General features: G+C 37.7%; 1 protein-coding gene, 1 non-coding gene and 1 pseudogene across 2 annotated transcripts; 2 read left to right on the top strand and 1 right to left on the bottom strand.

Moving 5' to 3' along the window:
* Window positions 1-110: 110 nt before the first annotated feature.
* Window positions 111-182, bottom strand: trnaf-aaa (transfer RNA phenylalanine (anticodon AAA)). Its single transcript has one exon. It is a non-coding gene; the product is annotated as a tRNA-Phe (tRNA).
* Window positions 183-2,905: 2,723 nt separating this feature from the next.
* On the top strand, window positions 2,906-7,934 carry LOC134326168 (zinc finger protein 271-like). Its single transcript, XM_063008366.1, has 2 exons — window positions 2,906-2,967; window positions 6,577-7,934. Exons 1-2 carry the CDS (start codon window positions 2,906-2,908, stop codon window positions 7,760-7,762), a joined length of 1,248 nt encoding a protein of 415 aa, XP_062864436.1. The 3' UTR covers window positions 7,763-7,934.
* A 3,010-nt stretch (window positions 7,935-10,944) lies between these two features.
* On the top strand, window positions 10,945-16,550 carry LOC134326169 (zinc finger protein 850-like; annotated as a pseudogene).
* The last annotated feature ends 6,482 nt before the right edge of the window (window positions 16,551-23,032 follow it).

Below are 23,032 nucleotides of genomic sequence, written 5' to 3' on the forward strand. Positions count from 1 at the left end.
GGGCTGGACACGTAAGTAAAATGTTTTTATGAAGCTATAAAACTACTTCCACTGACCAAAGTACACAGATCTCACACTTGTCAGAGACAACGTTTGAAGCCAAAAGTGGGTGTTGCACGTACGGGGATCGAACCCGCGACCTTGGCGTTTTTAGCACCACGCTCTAACCAACTGAGCTAAACGGCCGATGTACAAGAGCAGGGCATATACACACATACCCGATTCTACACTGACAGCCCTTCAGTTATGGAGCTGCCACACAGAAACGATGGAGAGCTTTACTGTTGTTGAGCAGAACAGATCTTCGTGTGAGATGACTGAGGTTCATGTATTTTTCTTTTAAGAATAAATAAAAGCTGATGCTTTTAACCTCATACTTTCCTAATACTTTAATTCTACACGTTCTAAATTTATTTTAGTCTTCTGCCATGTGCAGTGCAAGAATTCACATAATTACACAGCAGTGATTGCAGCCATTGACAAAATTGATTGTAACCATTTATAAAGGTCATGTCACATTCATTAGGTAAAATGAAGCCAGAATTAAAGATGGCAGAAGAACAGGGTGGTATTCTTACTTACAGTGATTAAATTACTCAGGTTAGAAAGTCCTGATACACAGCACATGCTCACCTGACTCTCTTTCAGTCATGCTACCTTTAATAGTTGGAACATGGCTGGATTACTGACCGGGCCAGTGGGGCCAGCGCCCAGGGGCCCTTGAGGTCAGGAGGCCCCAGGGGGGCCCTGGCCCAAAACATTTTGCGATGCCTATCAACATTTATGACACAATATATTTTTTATTTCTGAGGGCCCTCCATTTTAAGGATCCTCTGACTATTATGGACTTTGACCCCAGGGCCTCTTGGGGGCCCTAGCCATGCTTTTGGGGCCCCTAGCCATGCTTTTGGAAACCCTTTGATTTGTTATGTCCCCTGTGCAGCACATTCACTGAATTTAGTTGGTGTCAATGCTGTTGACAGTAGCCCAGAAGCTGGACGTTTTTTTGACTTTGTACAGGCAATGTACACATTTTGTGCATCATCTACACACAGGTGGGGAAAGGTTTTCCGTGATACTGATATCAAACTCACACTGAAATCACTGTCAGGTACTCGATGGAGCGCACGAGCTGAGTCAACTAAGGCTCTTTGGAAATATTATGCACAACTGAGAGAGGCATTGAATGATATGTCTAAAGATATGGAGGAGAAATGTGTAACTCGAAGTGAAGCCTCTGCACTCTGTGACAAATTGGACACGTTGGAGATGGCCTTCATGGCATACTTCTGGGACACAATACTACAGAGGTTCCAAGCCACAAGCCTGCAGCTGCAGAAGCATGATATTGACATATATACAGCTACACAACTTCTCTTGTCTTTACGAGACTTTGTGGCAGCACAGAGAAATAACTTTGAGGTGTTTGAAGGGGCAGCTTTAAATGTCACCACTGCTGTCTCCCAAGAGTACAGGCATGACCTCCAGCGTACAAAGAAGCACAAAATTATGTCTGATGATAGTGCAGAGCCAGGTGTAGCATTTAACGGAAAGGACAAGTTTCGGATCGAAACTTTCAATGTTGTCATTGACAAACTTGTGTCCTGTCTCAACCACCGTTTGAATGCATACACACACTTAACTGAGCTATTTGATGTTCTTTTCATGCCTGACAATATGTCCAACAGTGAGCTCACTTTAAAGGCTAACTCACTCGCTGCAGCATATCCTTCAGATCTGAACATGAGCCTGGCAGATGAATTGATACAATACAAATCATTCATAACAGAAAAAGAAAAATGTCCTAGTAAAATGCTCAAAACCATGATAAATTTGAATTTACAGTCAACCTTTCCAAATGTCTACATAGCACTTAGACTTTGCCCAGGGGCCCAGACTATCCTTAATCCGTCCTTGAGTTGGAAGGGTGTGGCCCGTACGGGGATCGAACCCGCGACCTTACGTGGTGTGGTCACTGGGCTTGGGCTTAGGTGGTGCCCAGGTTTTATAGGGAGTAGGGAAAGAGTAGGAAAACCTGAAATGTGTGTTAATAGACATTTCCTGAATAAATCATATAAACTTTGATCAACTGCCCCAGTTTCACAGCAATAATTTAAAGCACACATATCACCCATCATTCCAAAGAAAATGCTGGACCTCCACTATTTTAGGAGCAACTTGCAGGTTAACGTTCACATTTAATTAAGACGTGTATAAATAAGACATAAAAGGTGAATTGTCTTGTAGGAAATATTAAAAGCATTTATATTATCTGTACACTTAGAATGGTAAAAAGTGATAGGTTTATTATAGTGCAGTTTAGCACTGTAACAACACTATAAACTAAGTAATTGTACCAGTCTTAACGTGTTACAAGTATTACTACACATTTAAAAAGAGCACAATCAACTACCGTCAGATAACAGACTGTTTATACTAATGGTTTAGTAACGTCCCAAGTAACTCATTTGAAGACATATAATTCTGAGACCTGTGTTATCTTCGGCTTTCTAAAATGGCCATTTATTTTTAATAACATTTTAGGCATAGTAAATATATTATTGTGTATTATTATAAACTGTTTAAGTTAATGACTTAACATCGAACTTCAGGGTTTAGCGCGCGCCGCTTCACCAACGTCTTTTTATCCATTTCTCACTTTCCAGATAAACAGTTTAACCGTTGACGAGATTACCGTCGTCAGATTCTTGTCCTTTAATAAGTTCTGACTCAATAACACATGTGGCAGGAACTTTATCTTTAAGCAGATACACAGCGCGGACTTTAACAGACTCGTTTATGAGAATTAAATCACTGAAACTGAGACTAAATTTGTATTTCCGCGGTTCACCTGACGCCAAGCTCGAGACGCTTGGTTGAGATAACGGTCTCAAATCAAGTGCGCATGTGCGCATGCCCAGATGTCCAGACTGACATGATGTCTGACATGATGTGTGTAGAAGAGAGGTTTGCGCAGAACAGGCAGAATAAAAGGTTATAAAGTCATCTGTCTGATGTAATATTGATGTAATGTAATATTTGTCCTGTCTGCATGAGGTTATTTGTATTTTTGTAATATTATAAATATGTAAATCTGTGCTGTATTCTTTTTTTATTGGAATATTGTTAATCATCTATTTTTTTTAGATGTAAATAATGTCTTTTTTACATGTTTTTCATGTCATGTAATTAATTTACCCCCACACACATACATTTACACCCTTCATTCACATACCTACTTTAAATAATACATAAATATTATATACATTATTATTGTCTTGATATTTGTATATTGTCATTTACCTATATGATCATAGTTAAACTGTAAATTACTGTAAACATCAAACATTAGAAGAGGTGACTATGAACTATTCTTAGTTGAACTGTAAACTGTAAGTTGACTGAATTTCACAATTCAACAATATCATGTTTACAGTTGAACTGTAAACTTCACAATTAATAATATTAAACACTGAAAGATGTGGCCATGTACTTCATGGTAACATGAGAGTTCACAGTTGTACTCATGGTCAAACTGTAAAAGTGACAGTAGAACTATTAACTATTATGGTTCAACTGTAAACTTAACAGTTTTACTGTAAAACTTTACAGTACATTTTTTCCTGTGAAGAGCGACTCGGTTCCTTTAGTTCAAGTCGTTCAATAGAATCGGTTCGTCTAATTCCATTTATTTACTTTATTTATTTAGTTTTAAAAAAATCCTCTCTTGTGCAGATTTGTGCCTGTGTTTGTTTCTGCTTTAAAACATACACGCCATGAACCAATCAGATTTAACATCATTAAACAAGTTTATTCCTTAATTATTTGTCCTTATACTAGAGGAGCGACTCGGTTCCTTTAGTTCATTTTAAAGAGTCGTTCAATAGAATCGGTTCGTTCGCGAACGACTCATCACAGTAACTGTAATGTCATTACAAATATGTAACTGTAACGCGTTACATGACTTCGTTACAGATAAAAAGTAATCACGTGACTGTACCGCGTTCCCCCCAACACTGTAGCTGAGAGATACAGGGCTAATGGAGATGTTTTACTGCTAAGCTGCTGTTCAACTCCAGTCCAGTTGGTGACGCTGGTGCGTCTTAAGTTGTTCTGCCAACCGCCATTAAACATCATAAGAAGAAGAAGAAGCTGCTGTGTTTGTGCTGTAGAGCCTCATCTGTAAGTAAAATATGTATTTAATTATAACCCTTATATTTAATTATAACCACATTCTAATTAATAATAAAACTAGAGTTCATAATAAAACATCACTGTGAGGATTTGAGGAGCTTTAACTCCAGTTTTATTTAAACACACAAACTATTAGCTGCTCCGCTAACTGTTAGCATCACACATGATTCAGTACTGATGAACCGATTCATTGAACCGATGAATCAGTGGATTGTAACGGATTCAGAGTTTATTCATTATTAAATCTCACATTTTTATATAAACGCGTCACATTTTCAGCTTTGTTTACAGTTTTTAATGTTTGATAGAAACAGCGAGTTCTTGTAGCTTTGTTTACAGGTTGTTTTACAGGTTTATAGTAAAAGTTAAAAGTATTAGTACAGCACTGTTATTGGGAGTGGATGAGAAACTAGATGTAAAGAACATCAGACTTCATCATTTCACTTTGGGCCACAAAACCACTTCCACCAAACTCAAAGGGTTGTTTCCCAGACAGGGATTAAGGCTTATAGTCCAGGACTACATTTAGCTTTAAATAGAGAATCTCCATTCAAAATGCTGTGTAGTCTAGGACTAGGCTTAATCCCTGTCTGTGAAACCAACCCAAAAAGTTCTATTAGAAGTCTTTTCTGTCTGATGCTGCTCAGTCCCACAATAGTTTCAACATTTTCACTCTGTTTACAGCCTCACAGCATTAAAAATAAACAGTTAAAACAGTCTGAAAGAGTATTCCTGGATTTCTCTTTAATAGGGAATAAAGTACATTTGTCTATCTGTCCGTCTGCCTGTCAGATCTTTTAATAATGCAGTCAGCAGAAGAGGGACACGTCACCCCCATAGATCTACAAAATGAAGGATTCCAAGAGAAACTAATAAAAAAGGAGGAGGAAGAAGATGGAAGTTACTTCTGTAAGTAAATGTGGAGCAGTTTGCCATGTTAGTACAGTACAGTGTGGTTAGTATAGTAGAAATAATAAGAGAATGTGGATAGTGGGATTAGAACCTGTACTGTACCGTACTGTCCTGTGTAGAAATGCTGATACTTCCAGTCTGGATTAAATCTAAGTAGTATTTATTTGTGGTAACTAAACCCACAACCTTCAGTTTCCTCCAGTTGTTGAGTTTCTTCTTCACATATTGATGAATTTCAGGTGAAGGATCTTTAATCCCTGTGGAACACGTCACCTCTGAGGAACACCTCACCCAAGAGGACCAACAGTGTGGAGGTTTCCAGATGAAGCCTGTGAAGAAGGAAGAACCTGAAGATAAAGATGAACTCAGTAAGATATTTTTTATCTTGAGTAAAATAAGATTTGGATTGAATAGAATCAGAGGAACCTGGGATGAAGCATCATACAGTGAAAGCTTGTATTGTGCTCATGCAGATCAGTGTGAGCAGGAAATGATGAATGCAGGATGAATCACGTTACAGGACTTTAGCATCAGATCTCAGTTTAACAATTACTAACAGCTTTTATTATTTATAATGTTATAAATGTATTTGATTATTTATAATTTTATAAATGTATTTGATTATTTATAATGTTATAAATGTAATTGATTATTTATAATGTTATAAATGTATTTGATTATTTATAATGTTATTAATGTATTTGATTATTTATAATGTTATAAATGTATTTGATTATTTATAATGTTATAAATGTATTTGATTATTTATAATGTTATAAATGTATTTGATTATTTACAATGTTATAAATGTATTTGATTATTTATAATATTATAAATGTATTTGATTATTTATAATGTTATAAATTTATTTAATTATTTATAATGTTATAAATGTATTTGATTATTTATAATGTTTTAAATGTATTTGATTATTTATAATGTTATAAATGTATTTGATTATTTATAATGTTATAAATGTATTTGATTATTTATAATATTATAAATGTATTTGATTATTTATAATGTTATAAACGTATTTGATTATTTATAATATTATAAATATATTTGATTATTTATAATATTATAAATGTATTTGATTATTTATAATGTTATAAATGTATTTGATTATTTATAATGTTATAAATGTATTTAATTATTTTGTGCTTCAGAACTGAACAAGGATTTCTGCTGCTCCTCGTGTCCACGTTCCTCTACAACCCAAAATCAGCTCCACAATCACATCAAGAGCTGCAACCATGATAAATATGAGACTCTGGTGAAGATTAAGACTGAACATGAGGATCTGACGCCCACCAGAAGCTCCAGTAATCAGCAAACGTCCGCTGGTACTGTCTGCATTAACACCTCTCTCAGTCCCACACAGGAAGAAGGAAACGTCTGCTCACAGTGTGGGAAGAGCTTCAAGTTCCAGTGTCATCTCAAAATACACCAGCGCATTCACACTGAAGAGAAACCATATCAGTGCTCACAGTGTGGAAAGAGGTTCAGGTTCCAGTGTCATCTCAAAATACACCAGCGCATTCACACAGGAGAGAAACCATATCAGTGCTCACAGTGTGAAAAGAGTTTTATTACACAGGGTGATCTTAAAAAACACCAGCGCATTCACACTGCAGAGCAACCGTATCAGTGCTCACAATGTGGGAAGAGTTTTCTTAGACAGAGTGAGCTCAAAATACACCAGCGCATTCACACTGGAGAGAAACCATATCAGTGCTCACAGTGTGGGAAACGTTTTAATAGACAGAGTGATCTAAAAAAACACCAGCGCATTCACACTGGCGAAAAACCATATCAGTGCTCACAGTGTGGGAAGCGTTTTAATACACAGAGTAAGCTCAAAACACACCAGCGCATTCACACTGGAGAGAAACCATATCAGTGCTCACAATGTGGAAAGAGTTTTAATACAAAGTGTGAGCTCAAAATACACCAGCGCATTCACACTGGAGAGAAACCGTATCAGTGCTCACTCTGTGGGAAAAGTTTTAATCAACAGACTCATTTCAAAACACACCAGCACATTCACAGTGGAGAGAAACCATATCAGTGCTCACAGTGTGGGAGGGGTTTTAATACAAAGAGTGATTTGAAAAAACACCAGCACATTCACTCTGGAGAGAAACCATATCAGTGTTCACAGTGTGGAAAGAGTTTTAATCAACAGAGTAATCTCAAAAGACACCAGCACATTCACACTGGAGAGAAAACGTTTCAGTGCTCACAGTGTGGTAAGGGTTTTATTACAAAGAGTGATCTCATAACCCACCAGCGCATTCACACTGGAGAGAAACCGTATCAGTGTTCACAGTGTGGAAAGAGTTTTAATACAAAGAGTGTGGTTAAAATACACCAGCGCATTCACACTGGAGAGAAACCATATCAGTGCTCACAGTGTGGGAAGAGTTTTAATCAAAAGAGTCATATCAAAATCCACCAGCGCATTCACACTGGAGAGAAACCGTATCAGTGCTCACAATGTGAAAAGAGTTTTACTAGACAGAGTGAGCTCAAAATCCACCAGCGCATTCACAGTGGAGAGAAACCGTATCAGTGCTCACAATGTGGGAAGAGCTTTAATACAAAGAGTGCTCTTAAAAGACACCAGGGCATTCACACTGGAGAGAAACATTAGCTGCATCCAGAGTTGCATACTAACAGAGTCTGTACTAGATTGGAGGAAGTACGCAGCGCTTTCAGTACAGAAGTGTGCAGTATGCACACAACACTAGGGGTGGGCAATATGGCCTTTAAAAAATATCACTCGCGATACAAAAGAACACTTTTGTTTTGCAGACACTCAGGAAATTTAAGGTACAAATGTTATTAAATGTCCATTAAATTAAGCATCACTTCCAGTAGGGCTGGGCGATATGGCTAAAAAACTCATATTCCCATATAAACAGTGTATCACGAAAGTGAGTACACCCCTCACATTTCTGCAAATATTTTGTTATATCTTTTCATGGGACAACACTATAGAAATAAAACTTGGATATAACTTAGAGTAGTCAGTGTACAACTTGTATAGCAGTGTAGATTTACTGTCTTCTGAAAATAACTCAACACACAGCCATTAATGTCTAAATAGCTGCAACATAAGTGAGTACACCCCACAGTGAACATGTCCAAATTGTGCCCAAAGTGTCAATATTTTGTGTGACCACCATTATTATCCAGCACTGCCTTAACCCTCCTGGGCATGGAATTCACCAGAGCTGCACAGGTTGCTACTGGAATCCTCTTCCACTCCTCCATGATGACATCACGGAGCTGGTGGATGTTAGACACCTTGAACTCCTCCACCTTCCACTTGAGGATGCGCCACAGGTGCTCAATTGGGTTTAGTCCATCACCTTTACCTTCAGCTTCCTCAGCAAGGCAGTTGTCATCTTGGAGGTTGTGTTTGGGGTCGTTATCCTGTTGGAAAACTGCCATGAGGCCCAGTTTTCGAAGGGAGGGGATCATGCTCTGTTTCAGAATGTCACAGTACATGTTGGAATTCATGTTTCCCTCAATGAACTGCAGCTCCCCAGTGCCAGCAACACTCATGCAGCCCAAGACCATGATGCTACCACCACCATGCTCGACTGTAGGCAAGATACAGTTGTCTTGGTACTTCTCACCAGGGCGCCGCCACACATGCTGGACACCATCTGAGCCAAACAAGTTTATCTTGGTCTCGTCAGACCACAGGGCATTCCAGTAATCCATGTTCTTGGACTGCTTGTCTTCAGCAAACTGTTTGCGGGCTTTCTTGTGCGTCAGCTTCCTTCTGGGATGACGACCATGCAGACCGAGTTGATGCAGTGTGCGGTGTATGGTCTGAGCACTGACAGGCCGACCTCCCACGTCTTCAACCTCTGCAGCAATGCTGGCAGCACTCATGTGTCTATTTTTTAAAGCCAACCTCTGGATATGACGCCGAACACGTGAACTCAACTTCTTTGGTCGACCCTGGCAAAACCTGTTCAGAGTGGAACATGTCCTGGAAAACCGCTGTATGATTTTGGCCACCATGCTGTAGCTCAGTTTCAGGGTGTTAGCAATCTTCTTATAGTCCAGGCCATCTTTGTGGAGAGCAACAATTCTATTTCTCACATCCTCAGAGAGTTCTTTGCCATGAGGTGCCATGTTGAATATCCAGTGGCCAGTATGAGAGAATTGTACCCAAAACACAAAATTTAACAGCCCTGCTCCCCATTTACACCTGGGACCTTGACACATGACACCAGGGAGGGACAACGACACATTTGGGCACAATTTGGACATGTTCACTGTAGGGTGTACTCACTTATGTTGCCAGCTATTTAGACATTAATGGCTGTGTGTTGAGTTATTTTCAGAAGACAGTAAATCTACACTGCTATACAAGCTGTACACTGACTACTCGAAGTTATATCCAAGTTTCATGTCTATAGTGTTGTCCCATGAAAAGCTATAATGAAATGTTTGCAGAAATGTGAGGGGTGTACTCACTTTTGTGATACACTGTATATATATATACAATATAAAGAAGTACTGTTTGTTTGTTTATTAGGATTTTAACCTCATGTTTTACACTTTGTTTACATTCATGACAGGAACGGTAGTTACTCATAACACAAGATTCATCAGTTCTCAAGGTTATATCAAACACAGTCATGAACAATTTAGTGTCTCCAATTCACCTCACTTGCATATCTTTGGACTGTGGGATGGACCCGGAACACCCGGATGAAACCTATGCGGACATGGGGAGAACATGCAAACAACACAGAAATGACCCAGACCGCCCCACCTGGGGATCGAACCCAGAACCTTCTTGCTGGATCTTGTGACCTTGGCTGATGATCTACACCGGCTGTTAGATGCTGCAGAGTAGTGTTCATAGTTTTTACTCATGTATGAGAGGTGAATAAGCAAATGTGGCTCAGTGATGGTAGTGGACACTTGAATATCTACAAAAAATACAAGGGACAATCTTTGGGTTATAAAATTATATACGATCAGCCATAACATTAAAACCACCTCCTTGTATGTATACTCTTTTTCTATCAGCTCCACTAACCATATAGTTTACTAACCATTTACTGACTTTCTCTATGGGATTAATAAAGTTATCTATCTATAGAAGCACTTTGTAGCTCTACAGTTCCACTGTCGTCCATCAGTTACTCTGCATACTTTATTAGCCCCCTTTTACCTTATTCTTCAATAGTCAGGACCTCCACATGACCACCTCAGAGCAAGTATTATTTAGGTGGTGGATCATTCTCAGCACTGCAGTGACACTGACGTGGTTGGTGGTGTGTTACTGTGTGTTGTGCTTATATGACTGGATCAGACACAGCATCGCTGCTGGAGTTTTCAAATACCGTGTCCACTCACTGTCCACTCTTAAATTATACACACCTGCTTTGTTGGTCCACCTTGTGGATGTAGTCAGAGATGGTAGGTCGTCTGTTGCTTATTAATGTATTACTATTATTGTTGTTGTTGTTCTTGTTGCTTATTGTAGCTTTTAAGTTAACGTTATCCACAGTATTCAATGAACTTTAATTATTTAGCAGCTGTTGTCTAATGCTAGAAACTGTTAGCCTTTTAGCTAACGTTACCTGAAGTGTTTCGGTTCAGACTACCAGTTAACCTGAAACTCACTAGATAACATTACCTAACAGTTTCCATTTCCAAATTGCTCTCTATCTTAATCCAAAACTCATTAATAGACTTTCTGCTTACATTTTACTAAGTAAAAAGTTGTTAAGATTAAATGTTTATTTACCTCACACGAACGAACGATTCCTCATTTTCAACGGCTCGCGTCGCACTGTTGCTATGGTGACGCTCGTTCTGCCGCCGCTGAATCAGAGACTGGACGCTGGGCCACAGCCGGACAACCAGCGTCGGCGCGCACGCGTTTCTACGAGCACCAGCCAAACCCAGCTGTGGTAACAACTGGGCCGGATCTGGTTACATTGATTCTGGCCGATTCTGACACTCGGCCGACTGTGCCGATAGAAAAGTGGGAACTGGGCCAGATGATTGTGCTAGCTGGGTTAACTTAGAAACCTTCCGGGAACGTTACTGGAACGATACTTTATACACATAAGAAATAAAACCTTATACAAGCTTTAACTAACGTTCTCTGTTAGTTCTCATAAAACCATGAGAGAACGTTAGGTTTCATAGTTTTATAGTTGGTACTTGTAAGTAAAGGTTGATCTACATGGACCGTCCCAAGCAAAAGGCTGTTTTTTTGGTAAGTTCCTACCAAAAAACTTTAAAGATCATAAGAAAACCTTTCGGGAACGTTACTGGAACGTTACTTTAAACACATGAGAAAGAAAACCTTAAGGCAACTTTTAGATAACGTTCTCTGTTAGTTTTCATAAAAACATGAGAGAACGTTAGGTTTCATAGTTCCCGGAACGTTCTGGGAACAGCGCTAATTTTTTTAACGAAAATAGAACGTTACTATAACGTTATGGGATGGTTCCCTAAAAATAACCATAGGGGAACCAAAATCTAACGTTACGGGAACGTTCTGTGTTAGCTGGGTTATTACTTAACTAAAATTGTAATGGGATTACTTTACTCATTACATCCTGGAAAATGTAATCTTGTTCCTCATTACTTTACTTTCACGTTACATTCTAAACCCAAACAAATACTGTATACTGGAATCACATCTACAAACAAATTCCATTTATTTACTTTATTTATTTAGTTTCAGAAAAATCCTCTCTTGTACAGAGATGTGCCTGTGTTTGTTTCTGCTTTAAAACATACACGCCATGAACCAATCAGATTTAACATCATTAAACAAGTTTATTCATTAATTATTTATCCTTATACTAGAGGAGCGACTCGGTTCTTTTAGTTCATTTCAAAGAGTCGTTCATCAGAATCGGCTTGATAGATGTTTTACTGCTAAGCTGCTGTTCAACTCCAGTCCAGTTGGTGACGCTGGTGCATCTTAAGTTGTTCTGCCAACCGCCATTAAACATCATAAGAAGAACAAGAAGCTGCTGTGTTTGTACTGTAGAGCCTCATCTGTAAGTAAAATATGTATTTAATTATAACCCTTATATTTAATTATAACCACATTCTAATTAATAATAAAACTAGAGTTTATAATAAAACATCACTGTGAGGATTTGAGGAGCTTTAACTCCAGTTTTATTTAAACACACAAACTATTAGCTGCTCCGCTAACTGTTAGCACCACACATGATTCAGTACTGATGAACCGATTCATTGAACCGACGAATCAGTCGATTGTAACGGATTCAGAGTTTATTCATTATTAAATCTAACATTTTGATATAAACGCGTCACATTTTCAGCTTTGTTTACAGTTTGTAATGTTTGATAGAAACAGCGAGTTCTTGTAGCTTTGTTTACAGGTTATTTTACAGGTTTATAGTAAAAGTTAAAAGTATTAGTACAGCACTGTTATTGGAAGTGGATGAGAAACTAGATGTAAAGAACATCAGACTTCATCATTTCACTTTGGGCCACAAAACCACTTCCACCAAACTCAAAGGGTTGTTTCCCAGACAGGGATTAAGGCTTATAGTCCAGGACTACATTTAGCTTTAAATAGAGAATCTCCATTCAAAATGCTGTGTAGTCTAGGACTAGGCTTAATCCCTGTCTGTGAAACCAACCCAAAAAGTTCTATTAGAAGTCTTTTCTGTCTGATGCTGCTCAGTCCCACAATAGTTTCAACATTTTCACTCTGTTTACAGCCTCACAGCATTAAAAATAAACAGTTAACGAGTCTAAAAGAATTTTCCTGGATTTCTCTTTAATAGGGAATAAAGTACATTTGTCTATCTGTCCGTCTGTCTGTCAGATCTTTAATAATGCAGTCAGCAGAAGAGGGACACGTCACCCCCATAGATCTACAAAATGAAGGATTCCAAGATAAACTAATAAAAAAGGAGGAGGAAGAAGATGGAATTTACTTCTGTAAGTAAATGTGGAGCAATTTGCCATGTTAGTACAGTACAGTGTGGTTAGTATAGTAGAAATAATAAGAGAATGTGGATAGTGGGATTAGAACCTGTACTGTACCGTACTGTCTTGTGTAGAAGTGCTGATACTTCCAGTCTGGATTAAATCTAAGTAGTATTTATTTGTGGTAACTAAACCCACAACCTTCAGTTTCCTCCAGTTGTTGAGTTTCTTCTTCACATATTGATGAATTTCAGGTGAAGGATCTTTAGTCCCTGTGGAACACGTCACCTCTGAGGAACACCTCACCCCAGAGGACCAACAGTGTGGAGGTTTCCAGATGAAGCCTGTGAAGAAGGAAGAACCTGAAGATAAAGATGAACTCAGTAAGATATTTTTTATCTTGAGTAAAATAAGATTTGGATTGAATAGAATCAGAGGAACCTGGGATGAAGCATCATACAGTGAAAGCTTGTATTGTGCTCATGCAGATCAGTGTGAGCAGGAAATGATGAATGCAGGATGAATCACGTTACAGGACTTTAGCATCAGATCTCAGTTTAACAATTACTAACAGTATTTAATATTTATAATGTTATAAATGTATTTATTATTTATAATGTTATAAATGTATTTGATTATTTATAATGTTATAAATGTATTTGATTATTTATAATGTTATAAATGTATTTGATTATTTATAATGTTATAAATGTTTTTGGTTATTTATAATGTTATAAATGTATTTGATTATTTACAATGTTATAAATGTATTTATTATTTATAATGTTATAAATGTATTTGATTATTTATAATGTTATAAATGTATTTGATTATTTATAATGTTTTAAATGTATTTGATTATTTATAATGTTATAAATGTATTTGATTATAATGTTATAAATGTTTTTGGTTATTTATAATGTTATAAATGTATTTGATTATTTACAATGTTATAAATGTATTTATTATTTATAATGTTATAAATGTATTTGATTATTTATAATGTTATAAATGTATTTTATTATTTATAATGTTATAAATATATTTGATTATTTATAATGTTATAAATGTTTATTATTATTCATAATATTATAAATGTATTTGATTATTTATAATGTTATAAATGTATTTGATTATTTATAATGTTATAAATGTATTTGATTATTTATAATGTTATAAATGTATTTGATTATTTATAATGTTATAAATGTATTTGATTATTTTCTGCTTCAGAACTGAACAAGGATTTCTGCTGCTCCTCGTGTCCACGTTTCTCTACAACCCAAAATCAGCTCCACAATCACATCAAGAGCTGCAACCATGATAAATATGAGACTCTGGTGAAGATTAAGATTGAACATGAGGATCTGATGCCCACCAGAAGCTCCAGTAATCAGCAAACGTCCTCTGGTACTGTCAGCATTAACACCTCTCTCAGTCCCACACAGGAAGAAGGAAACGTCTGCTCACAGTGTGGGAAGAGCTTCAGGTTCCAGAGTGTGCTCAAAAGACACCAGCGCATTCACACTGGAGAGAAACCGTATCAGTGCTCACAGTGTGAAAAGCATTTTAATAGACAGAGTCATCTCAAAATACACCAGCGCATTCACACTGGAGAGAAACCGTATCAGTGCTCACAGTGTGGGAAGAGTTTTAATATACAGAGTAATCTCAAAAAACACCAGCGCATTCACACTTTAGAGAAATCGTATCAGTGCTCACAGTGTGGAAAGAGTTTTAATGGACAGAGTCATCTCAAAACACACCAGCACATTCACACTGGAGAGAAACCGTATCAGTGCTCACAGTGTGGAAAGAGTTTTAATGGACAGACTCATCTCAAAATACATCAGCGCATTCACACTGGAGAGAAACCATATCAGTGCTCACAGTGTGGAAGGAGTTTTAATGGACAGAGTCATCTCAAAATACACCAACGCATTCACACTGGAGAAAAACCGTATCAGTGCTCAGAGTGTGGAAAGAGTTTTAATAGACAGTGTCATCTCAAAATACACCAGCGCATTCACACTGGAGAGAAACCATATCAGTGCTCACAGTGTGGAAAGAGTTTTAATGTACAGAGTAATTTCAGAAAACACCAGCGCATTCACACTGGAGAGAAACCGTATCAGTGCTCACAGTGTGGAAAGAGTTTTAATGGACAGAGTCCTCTCAAAACACACCAGCACACTCATACTGGAGAGAAACCGTATCAGTGCTCACAGTGTGAAAAGAGTTTTAATGGACAGACTCATCTCAAAATACATCAGCGCATTCACACTGGAGAGAAACCATATCAGTGTTCACAGTGTGGAAAGAGTTTTAATGGACAGAGTCATCTCAAAATACACCAGCGCATTCACACTGGAGAAAAACCGTATCAGTGCTCAGAGTGTGGAAAGAGTTTTAATAGACAGTGTCATCTCAAAATACACCAGCGCATTCACACTGGAGAGAAACCGTATCAGTGCTCACAGTGTGGAAAGAGTTTTAATGTACAGAGTAATTTTAAAAAACACCAGCGCATTCACACTGGAGAGAAACCGTATCAGTGCTCACAGTGTGGAAAGAGTTTTAATGGACAGAGTCATCTCAAAACACACCAGCACATTCACACTGGAGAGAAACCGTATCAGTGCTTACAGTGTGGAAAGAGTTTTAATGTACAGAGTAATCTCAAAACACACCAGCACATTCACACTGGAGAGAAACCATATCAGTGCTCACAGTGTGGAAAGAGTTTTAATGGACAGACTCATCTCAAAATACATCAGCGCATTCACACTGGAGAGAAACCATATCAGTGTTCACAGTGTGGAAGGAGTTTTAATGGACAGAGTCATCTCAAAATACACCAACGCATTCACACTGGATAAAAACCGTATCAGTGCTCAGAGTGTGGAAAGAGTTTTAATAGACAGTGTCATCTCAAAATACACCAGCGCATTCACACTGGAGAGAAACCATATCAGTGCTCACAGTGTGGAAAGAGTTTTAATGTACAGAGTAATTTCAAAAAACACCAGCGCATTTACACTGGAGAGAAACCGTATCAGTGCTCACAGTGTGGAAAGAGTTTTAATGGACAGAGTCATCTCAAAACACACCAGCACACTCATACTGGAGAGAAACCGTATCAGTGTTCACAGTGTGGAAAGAGTTTTAATGGACAGAGTCTTCTCAAAATACACCAGCGCATTCACACTGGAGAAAAACCGTATCAGTGCTCAGAGTGTGGAAAGAGTTTTAATAGACAGTGTCATCTCAAAATACACCAGCGCATTCACACTGGAGAGAAACCGTATCAGTGCTCACAGTGTGGAAAGAGTTTTAATGTACAGAGTAATTTTAAAAAACACCAGCGCATTCACACTGGAGAGAAACCGTATCAGTGCTCACAGTGTGGAAAGAGTTTTAATGGACAGAGTCATCTCAAAACACACCAGCGCATTCACATTGGAGAGAAACTGTATCAGTGCTCACAGTGTGGAAAGAGTTTTAATGGACAGAGTAATCTCAAAAAACACTAGCTCATTCACATTTTACAGAAATGATGCTCACAGTGTTGGAGCTGCTTTGCTCATTTATCAGCACTTAGACACAAGTGTGACTCATCAGATTGTACCAAACAAGCTAAAATATAAAAATTTAAAACATAGTGAGTGAGTGTTGGGGAGAAATGGTTAGCAATAAATTAATTATAATTGCCTATTAATTACACAGTAAACATTAATAAGTAAATAGTAATAATGAAATTATAAATCTTTAGGTTTAACTATTACTGGGAAATAATGTGATTATCTGTAGTGGAGTGAATGGTGGGTAGAACCAGGTTTAGAGCCTGATGTAATGATCTGATCTGCTTCCATTTTCGTAACATAAATCATCTACGTCCATTCCTTTCTCCTAGAAGTGCTGATGTTCTTGTTCATGCCCTGGTCACATCTTAAATTGATTATTGTAACTCTCTCCTTTTTGGTCTACCTCATATGGGAGCTAGAGCTTTTAGCTACTCTGCTCCACATCTCTGGAACTCTCTCCCTCCTGACATTCGCACCATTGATTCAATCCCTAGTTTCAAAACATGCCTTAAAACGTATTTCTTTAAACTCGCCTACCCTTAATCTGTGTAATTAATTATGTACTGATGTTTTGTATTGTAAGGTGTCCTTGAGTGTTTTCAAAGGCGCCTATAAATAAATTTTATTATTATTTTTATATGTTGGCACAGATGTTACTTATATAACTTGTGTTTCACACATTTTTATTGTTTGGTTTATATAACTTTGTACAATCAGTTTTGTACAATCTGATGTTTTCATATACTTGAGCACTTTCTACAGTCTGAGCAAATGGCCACCTATCCAGTCTAGAATTAGTATCGTTATGGTCATTTATGTGTCATTTATGTATTTTGCTTGTTATAGCTTGTTTGCTAATAAAATATCTACATATTGAACCTTAATCCTCGGTCTCATTATTGATTCCTAAAAGCTTCTGTCCTGTTTTTATATAAATAAAAACACGTCCCAGTCAGTGTACTGAAGAGCAGAGAAGGCCACCGCTAGCCCGGTCTTTAACTGTTTTAGTTCTGGTTTGTAGCAACTGGTGAGCAGTCTGTGTGCTGTAATCAACATAACAGAGGTGTGGTCTGAGTAGCCACAAAGTCCACATAGGAGTGAGTAAACTGACATTGTTCAGCTCACGTATGGCACTGAGGTAAAAGATATTTGGTATAATAAGAACATCAAGGTTCTGTTGGTTTATTGGTTAAAAAAAGTCTCCATATAGATATTATATCACTAATTACACTTAGCCCTGATTGCTAAGTGCAGTTCTGTGTTCAGCTGTATTGAGGATATCAACATTTTCCTCAGGCATGTTTTTACATTTGAACAAAAAGCATCCATTTTTTGCTAAGCTAACAATAACTACACTTAGCATTGCTATTGTACTGGAATTCTGGGTTCAGCTATTAGCAAGGACGGATTAAGGATAGTCTGGGCCCCTGGGCAAAGAGTTGCCCAGGGACCCCCCACCCCGCACGCCCCCCCCCCCCTCCAAAAACATAAATAAATTAATACATTAAACAACCTGTCAATAACTAACCCTAACACAAGTACCTATTTTATATAAGTTTCTTTCTTCTCTTTTTTCTCGCAAAGTCATCCACTAATTCATCAAAATTAAGCTGTCTGACCAAATCTGATTCAATGGCCCATCCTAATCCTGAGTTCATTCTTAATACGAGCCAGTTTGGAGAATGAATGCTCCCCTTCAAAATTTGTGATAGGCACAGTCAAAAAAAGTCTAAGTGCTATGTAGACATTTGGAAAGGTTGACTGTAAATTCAAATTTATCATGGTTTTGAGCATTTTACTAGGACAGTTTTCTTTTTCTGTTATGAATGATTTGTATTGTATCAATTCATCTGCCAGGCTCATGTTCAGATCTGAAGGATATGCTGCAGCGAGTGAGTTAGCCTTTAAAGTGAGCTCACTGTTGGACATATTGTCATGCATGAAAAGAACATCAACTAGCTCAGTTAAGTGTGTGTATGCATTCAAACGGTGGTTGAGACAGGACACAAGTTTGTCAATGACAACATTGAAAGTTTCGATCCGAAACTTGTCCTTTCAGTTAAATGCTACACCTGGCTCTGCACTATCATCAGACATAATTTTGCGCTTCTTTGTACGCTGGAGGTCATGCCTGTACTCTTGGGAGACAGCAGTGGTGACATTTAAAGCTGCCCCTTCAAACACCTCAAAGTTATCTCTCTGTGCTGCTACAAAGTCTCGTAAAGACAAGAGAAGTTGTGTAGCTGTACATATGTCAATATCATGCTTCTGCAGCTGCAGGCTTGTGGCTTGGAACCTCTGTAGTATTGTGTCCCAGAAGTATGCCATGAAGGCCATCTCCAACGTGTCCAATTTGTCAGAGTGCAGAGGCTTCACTTCGAGTTACACATTTCTCCTCCATATCTTTAGACATATCATTCAATGCCTCTCTCAGTTGTGCATAATATTTCCAAAGAGCCTTAGTTGACTCAGCTCGTGTGCTCCATCGAGTACCTGACAGTGATTTCAGTGTGAGTTTGATATCAGTATCACAGAAAACCTTTCCCCACCTGTGTGTAGATGATGCACAAAATGTGTACATTGCCTGTACAAAGTCAAAAAAAGTCCAGCTTCTGGGCTACTGTCAACAGCATTGACACCAACTAAATTCAGTGAATGTGCTGCACAGGGGACATAACAAATCAAAGGGTTTCTTTGTTTAAGATGAGCTTGGACTCCATTGTACTTTCCCGACATGTTACTTGCATTATCATATGACTGGCCCCTACAGTTGGATAAGTCTAGGCTTAGATTCTCCACCATAGCAACGACACACTCTGCCAAACTGTCCCCACAGCAAGGGCCCTCGTGATCAAGGGCCCTCTAATGGTATGCCCTGCTCTTCTCTAGGGCCCCCTGGTAGGGGCTCTCATAACCAGGGCCCTCTAAAAATATGCCCCCCTCTTTCCTAGGACCCCTAATAGCCAGAAGTCGAAGTCAGAGCAGTGTCACAACGCCTCAACCATTTTCATAAGGGGCCCAAAAGCATGGCTAGGGCCCCCAAAAGCATGGCTAAGGCCCAAAAGCATGGCTAGGGGCCCCAAAAGCATGGCTAGGGCCCCCAAGAGGCCCTGGGGTCAAAGTCCCTAATAGTCAGAGGATCCTTAAAATGGAGGGTCCTCGGAAATAAAAATATATTGTATCATAAATGTTGATAGGCATCGCAAAATGTTTTGGGACAGGGCCCCCCCGGGGTCCCCTGACCTCAAGGGCACCTGGGCGCTGGCCCCACTGGCCTGGTCAGTAATCCAGCCATAGCTATTAGTGATATCATAATATATCAATTATTACACTTAGCATTGATTGATAACTGGAATTCTGTGTTCAGCTCTATTGAGGATATCAACATTTTTCTCAGTTCTGTTTGTACATTTGTTAAAAAAGTCTCCATATTGATAATATATCACTAATTACACTTCGAACATTGATAGTTTGTTGATATTCTGTATTCAGATGTATTGGGAACATTAACATTTCACTCAGGTATGTTGGTACATTTAAACAAAAAGTCTCCATATTGCTAAAATACAGAGGTGGAAAGAGTAAAAGTAAAAGTACTGTTACTTTAATAAATTTTTACTTAAGTACAAGTAAAATTACTAGTCTAAAAATCTACTCAAGTAAAAAGTAAGAAGTAACTCATTTAAAATGTACTCAGAGTAAACGTTACTTATTACTTTTTTAACAGCGGGCGTGTCTCCTGTGGAATGCAAACAGGATATAAGTGGATATAAATCTCACAATAGTTGTTTTTAATTAAAATATAATAGGAAAAACATGTTGATAGAACATTTAAAACATTTAGGAATGTGTAATGTGTAATTTTAGTACAGACCATCCCATCAAACTTTTTCAAACTGTATAACCACTGAAGCTGGCATTTATTGTGGATTCTATAGACCAGCCTCCTTTTCATCACCAACAAACAACAGTCATACTGCAAATCTCATAACTCAACACAAGTTAAGGTAGTAGTTTAAAAGTGACAGTACGTCTGTGTCTGTTGCTTATTCTGAATTGTGTTTGTTTGTAAACTGTGAATTAGTTCTTAATCTGGTCGTGATGTTAGTGAATTAAACCTACATCTCTCTGATGGTCTGACCGATGAGCTGTCTGTTCTGTCATGCTGCTTAAGCCTGGCTAGCTCAGTCGGTAGAGCATGAGACACTTAATCTCAGGGTCGTGGGTTCAAGCCCCACGTTCACACTAAAAAACAGAGGTACGATATAAGTACTGTCTTGTACTCAGAGGTACACTTTTCACAAATGTACCCTTAAAGGTATAATATTGTACTTTTTAGGGTCACATGTGAACCTTTTGGTTTTCTGATAAGGTACAAAGCCTTTCATTACAGCAAAAGGTACAGATTTGTACCTTTTAACCACCAACTAAAGGTACTTTCAGGATAGACTGCAGCATTAGCACAGAATTAAGACACTGCAGCAAATTATCCCACAAGATATATTTAACGATTGTATAGGTTTGAAGTCATGTTTATTAATATTTTGTATTTTATAATATTTATATAATTAGCAGTATATAAATTAATTAGGAAGATGTGTTATATATACTTATTTCTCTGTACTTTTAGCCCTATTTATCCCACTGTTCTTCTTTAATCAGGTCAGCCACAGGACCACCACAGCTATTATTTGGGTGGCAGATCATTGTCAGTAATAATCAACTACACCTAATAAAATAATCAAAACACCTTAAATTAAGATTTTCCTTAAGGCTTATTTTTAAACTTACTTAAAATGAAATCAGAAAACAACATTAAGTTTTCTCTTTAAGGTTTCTTTATGCTTTAAAATAAGCCCTAATGAAAACAGTCCTCCGGTGTTGCCAGATTGGGTGGTTTTTGACCAAACAATAATAAATACATTAAAAACCTTATACGTTGTACATGTTTAAGATATCAGCTGTTTATTATCAGGCCATATTGTTTTAACTTGTTTAATACTGTTGAAATACTGAACATCGGTAGTTTTAAGTGTATTTTGGGGCATTTTTAATGCACCTCTGCATTTTCGCTGGAAACCACTGTAGCACTCTGGCAACCCTGACCTTCCCCCTCAAATTTGAATTTTTAACGGTCGCTCACCTGCGCAAGAGGTTCATTAAGAACGGCGTTGAGGGAGCTTACAACAGAGGAGCTTTTAAAAAAGCTGGTGGATGCAGACATTAATATAATATCGAAGGAAGCGCAGAAATTTAGAGGTAAGTGCTCTATACTGTTCATAAATTACTTTAATATTGGCTAGCTAATCCAATGGTAGTGAATTAGTTAACTTTAACGTTAGCTAATTTACCTCGTCAGTGAAGGTTTAGAGATAATTGTTAGCACCGTCAATTTTAATCAAATTCTCTTTACTTAATACGTAAGCTTATTGTTACACACAAAGCCAGAATTGTTCATATAACGTGTGAGTTGTAGTCACATTAGTGTGCTCCCATGTTCTAAGACGTGGTTGAGGAAAATTGAAAAACTGAGCAAAAAACGCGGTAAATACTGATGTGATTTAGGAAGGAATGTATCGGCCGTTGAACAGTGAACGCTGGCTGGCTAACGTAGTAACGTAACCTAGTTAGTTTTATGCACCTGTGAATGGTAAGCCTCATTAACGTTACAGAATTCGCGCATGTGAACATGGATTGTGTTTTACATTTCCATAACTTGTATGCCAGTAGTTTAATATCATAACACCACATGGTGTTAAGGTGCTTTATAGCTGTCTTGCTACTTTGAGTGCTGGAGTAGCTAACTTTAGTTAAATATGTGCAATGTGTAAACATTGTGCAGTGATGAAAATAATCATTTGACTGAATCGGTTCTGTTTTAATGACCGAATTCATTTTGTTGTGGAATCACTGTTACCGATTCGAATCTTTGTGAACTCAAAAGAATCGAATCAAAGAAAGCTTAGCGATACTTCAGCAGAACTTGGATTTAACACAATATTTTAATTTACTTGCATATGATGTTACATGTCTTGCTGTAATATCCACTTTAGTGTAAGTTAACCTAATTTAAGCTGCAAGAGTAAACCAAAAAACAGACTGTATTTTAAACCTTCTGTGACTGGTCTCATTTAAACCTGTTTTATCAGAAAAGTAAAGTGTTATCATGTCAGTATTCAGAGGCAGGATTTAAAAATATTCCTCTTTGAAAATTGCTGAACTATAGCCCTTTATTTTTTAGCGTATTTGCTTGATTTGTGTTTACTCAGTGCCTTATTGGTTTAATAAATATTTAAAGTCTAAAATTAAACACACAAGCCGTACTCTATGAACAGTCGAATTTTTGGATCCAGTCCTTGTACTGTAAAATGTTTTGA

This window comes from Trichomycterus rosablanca, chromosome 14, assembly GCF_030014385.1.
Source record: "Trichomycterus rosablanca isolate fTriRos1 chromosome 14, fTriRos1.hap1, whole genome shotgun sequence".
NCBI classification, from domain to species: domain Eukaryota; kingdom Metazoa; phylum Chordata; class Actinopteri; order Siluriformes; family Trichomycteridae; genus Trichomycterus; species Trichomycterus rosablanca.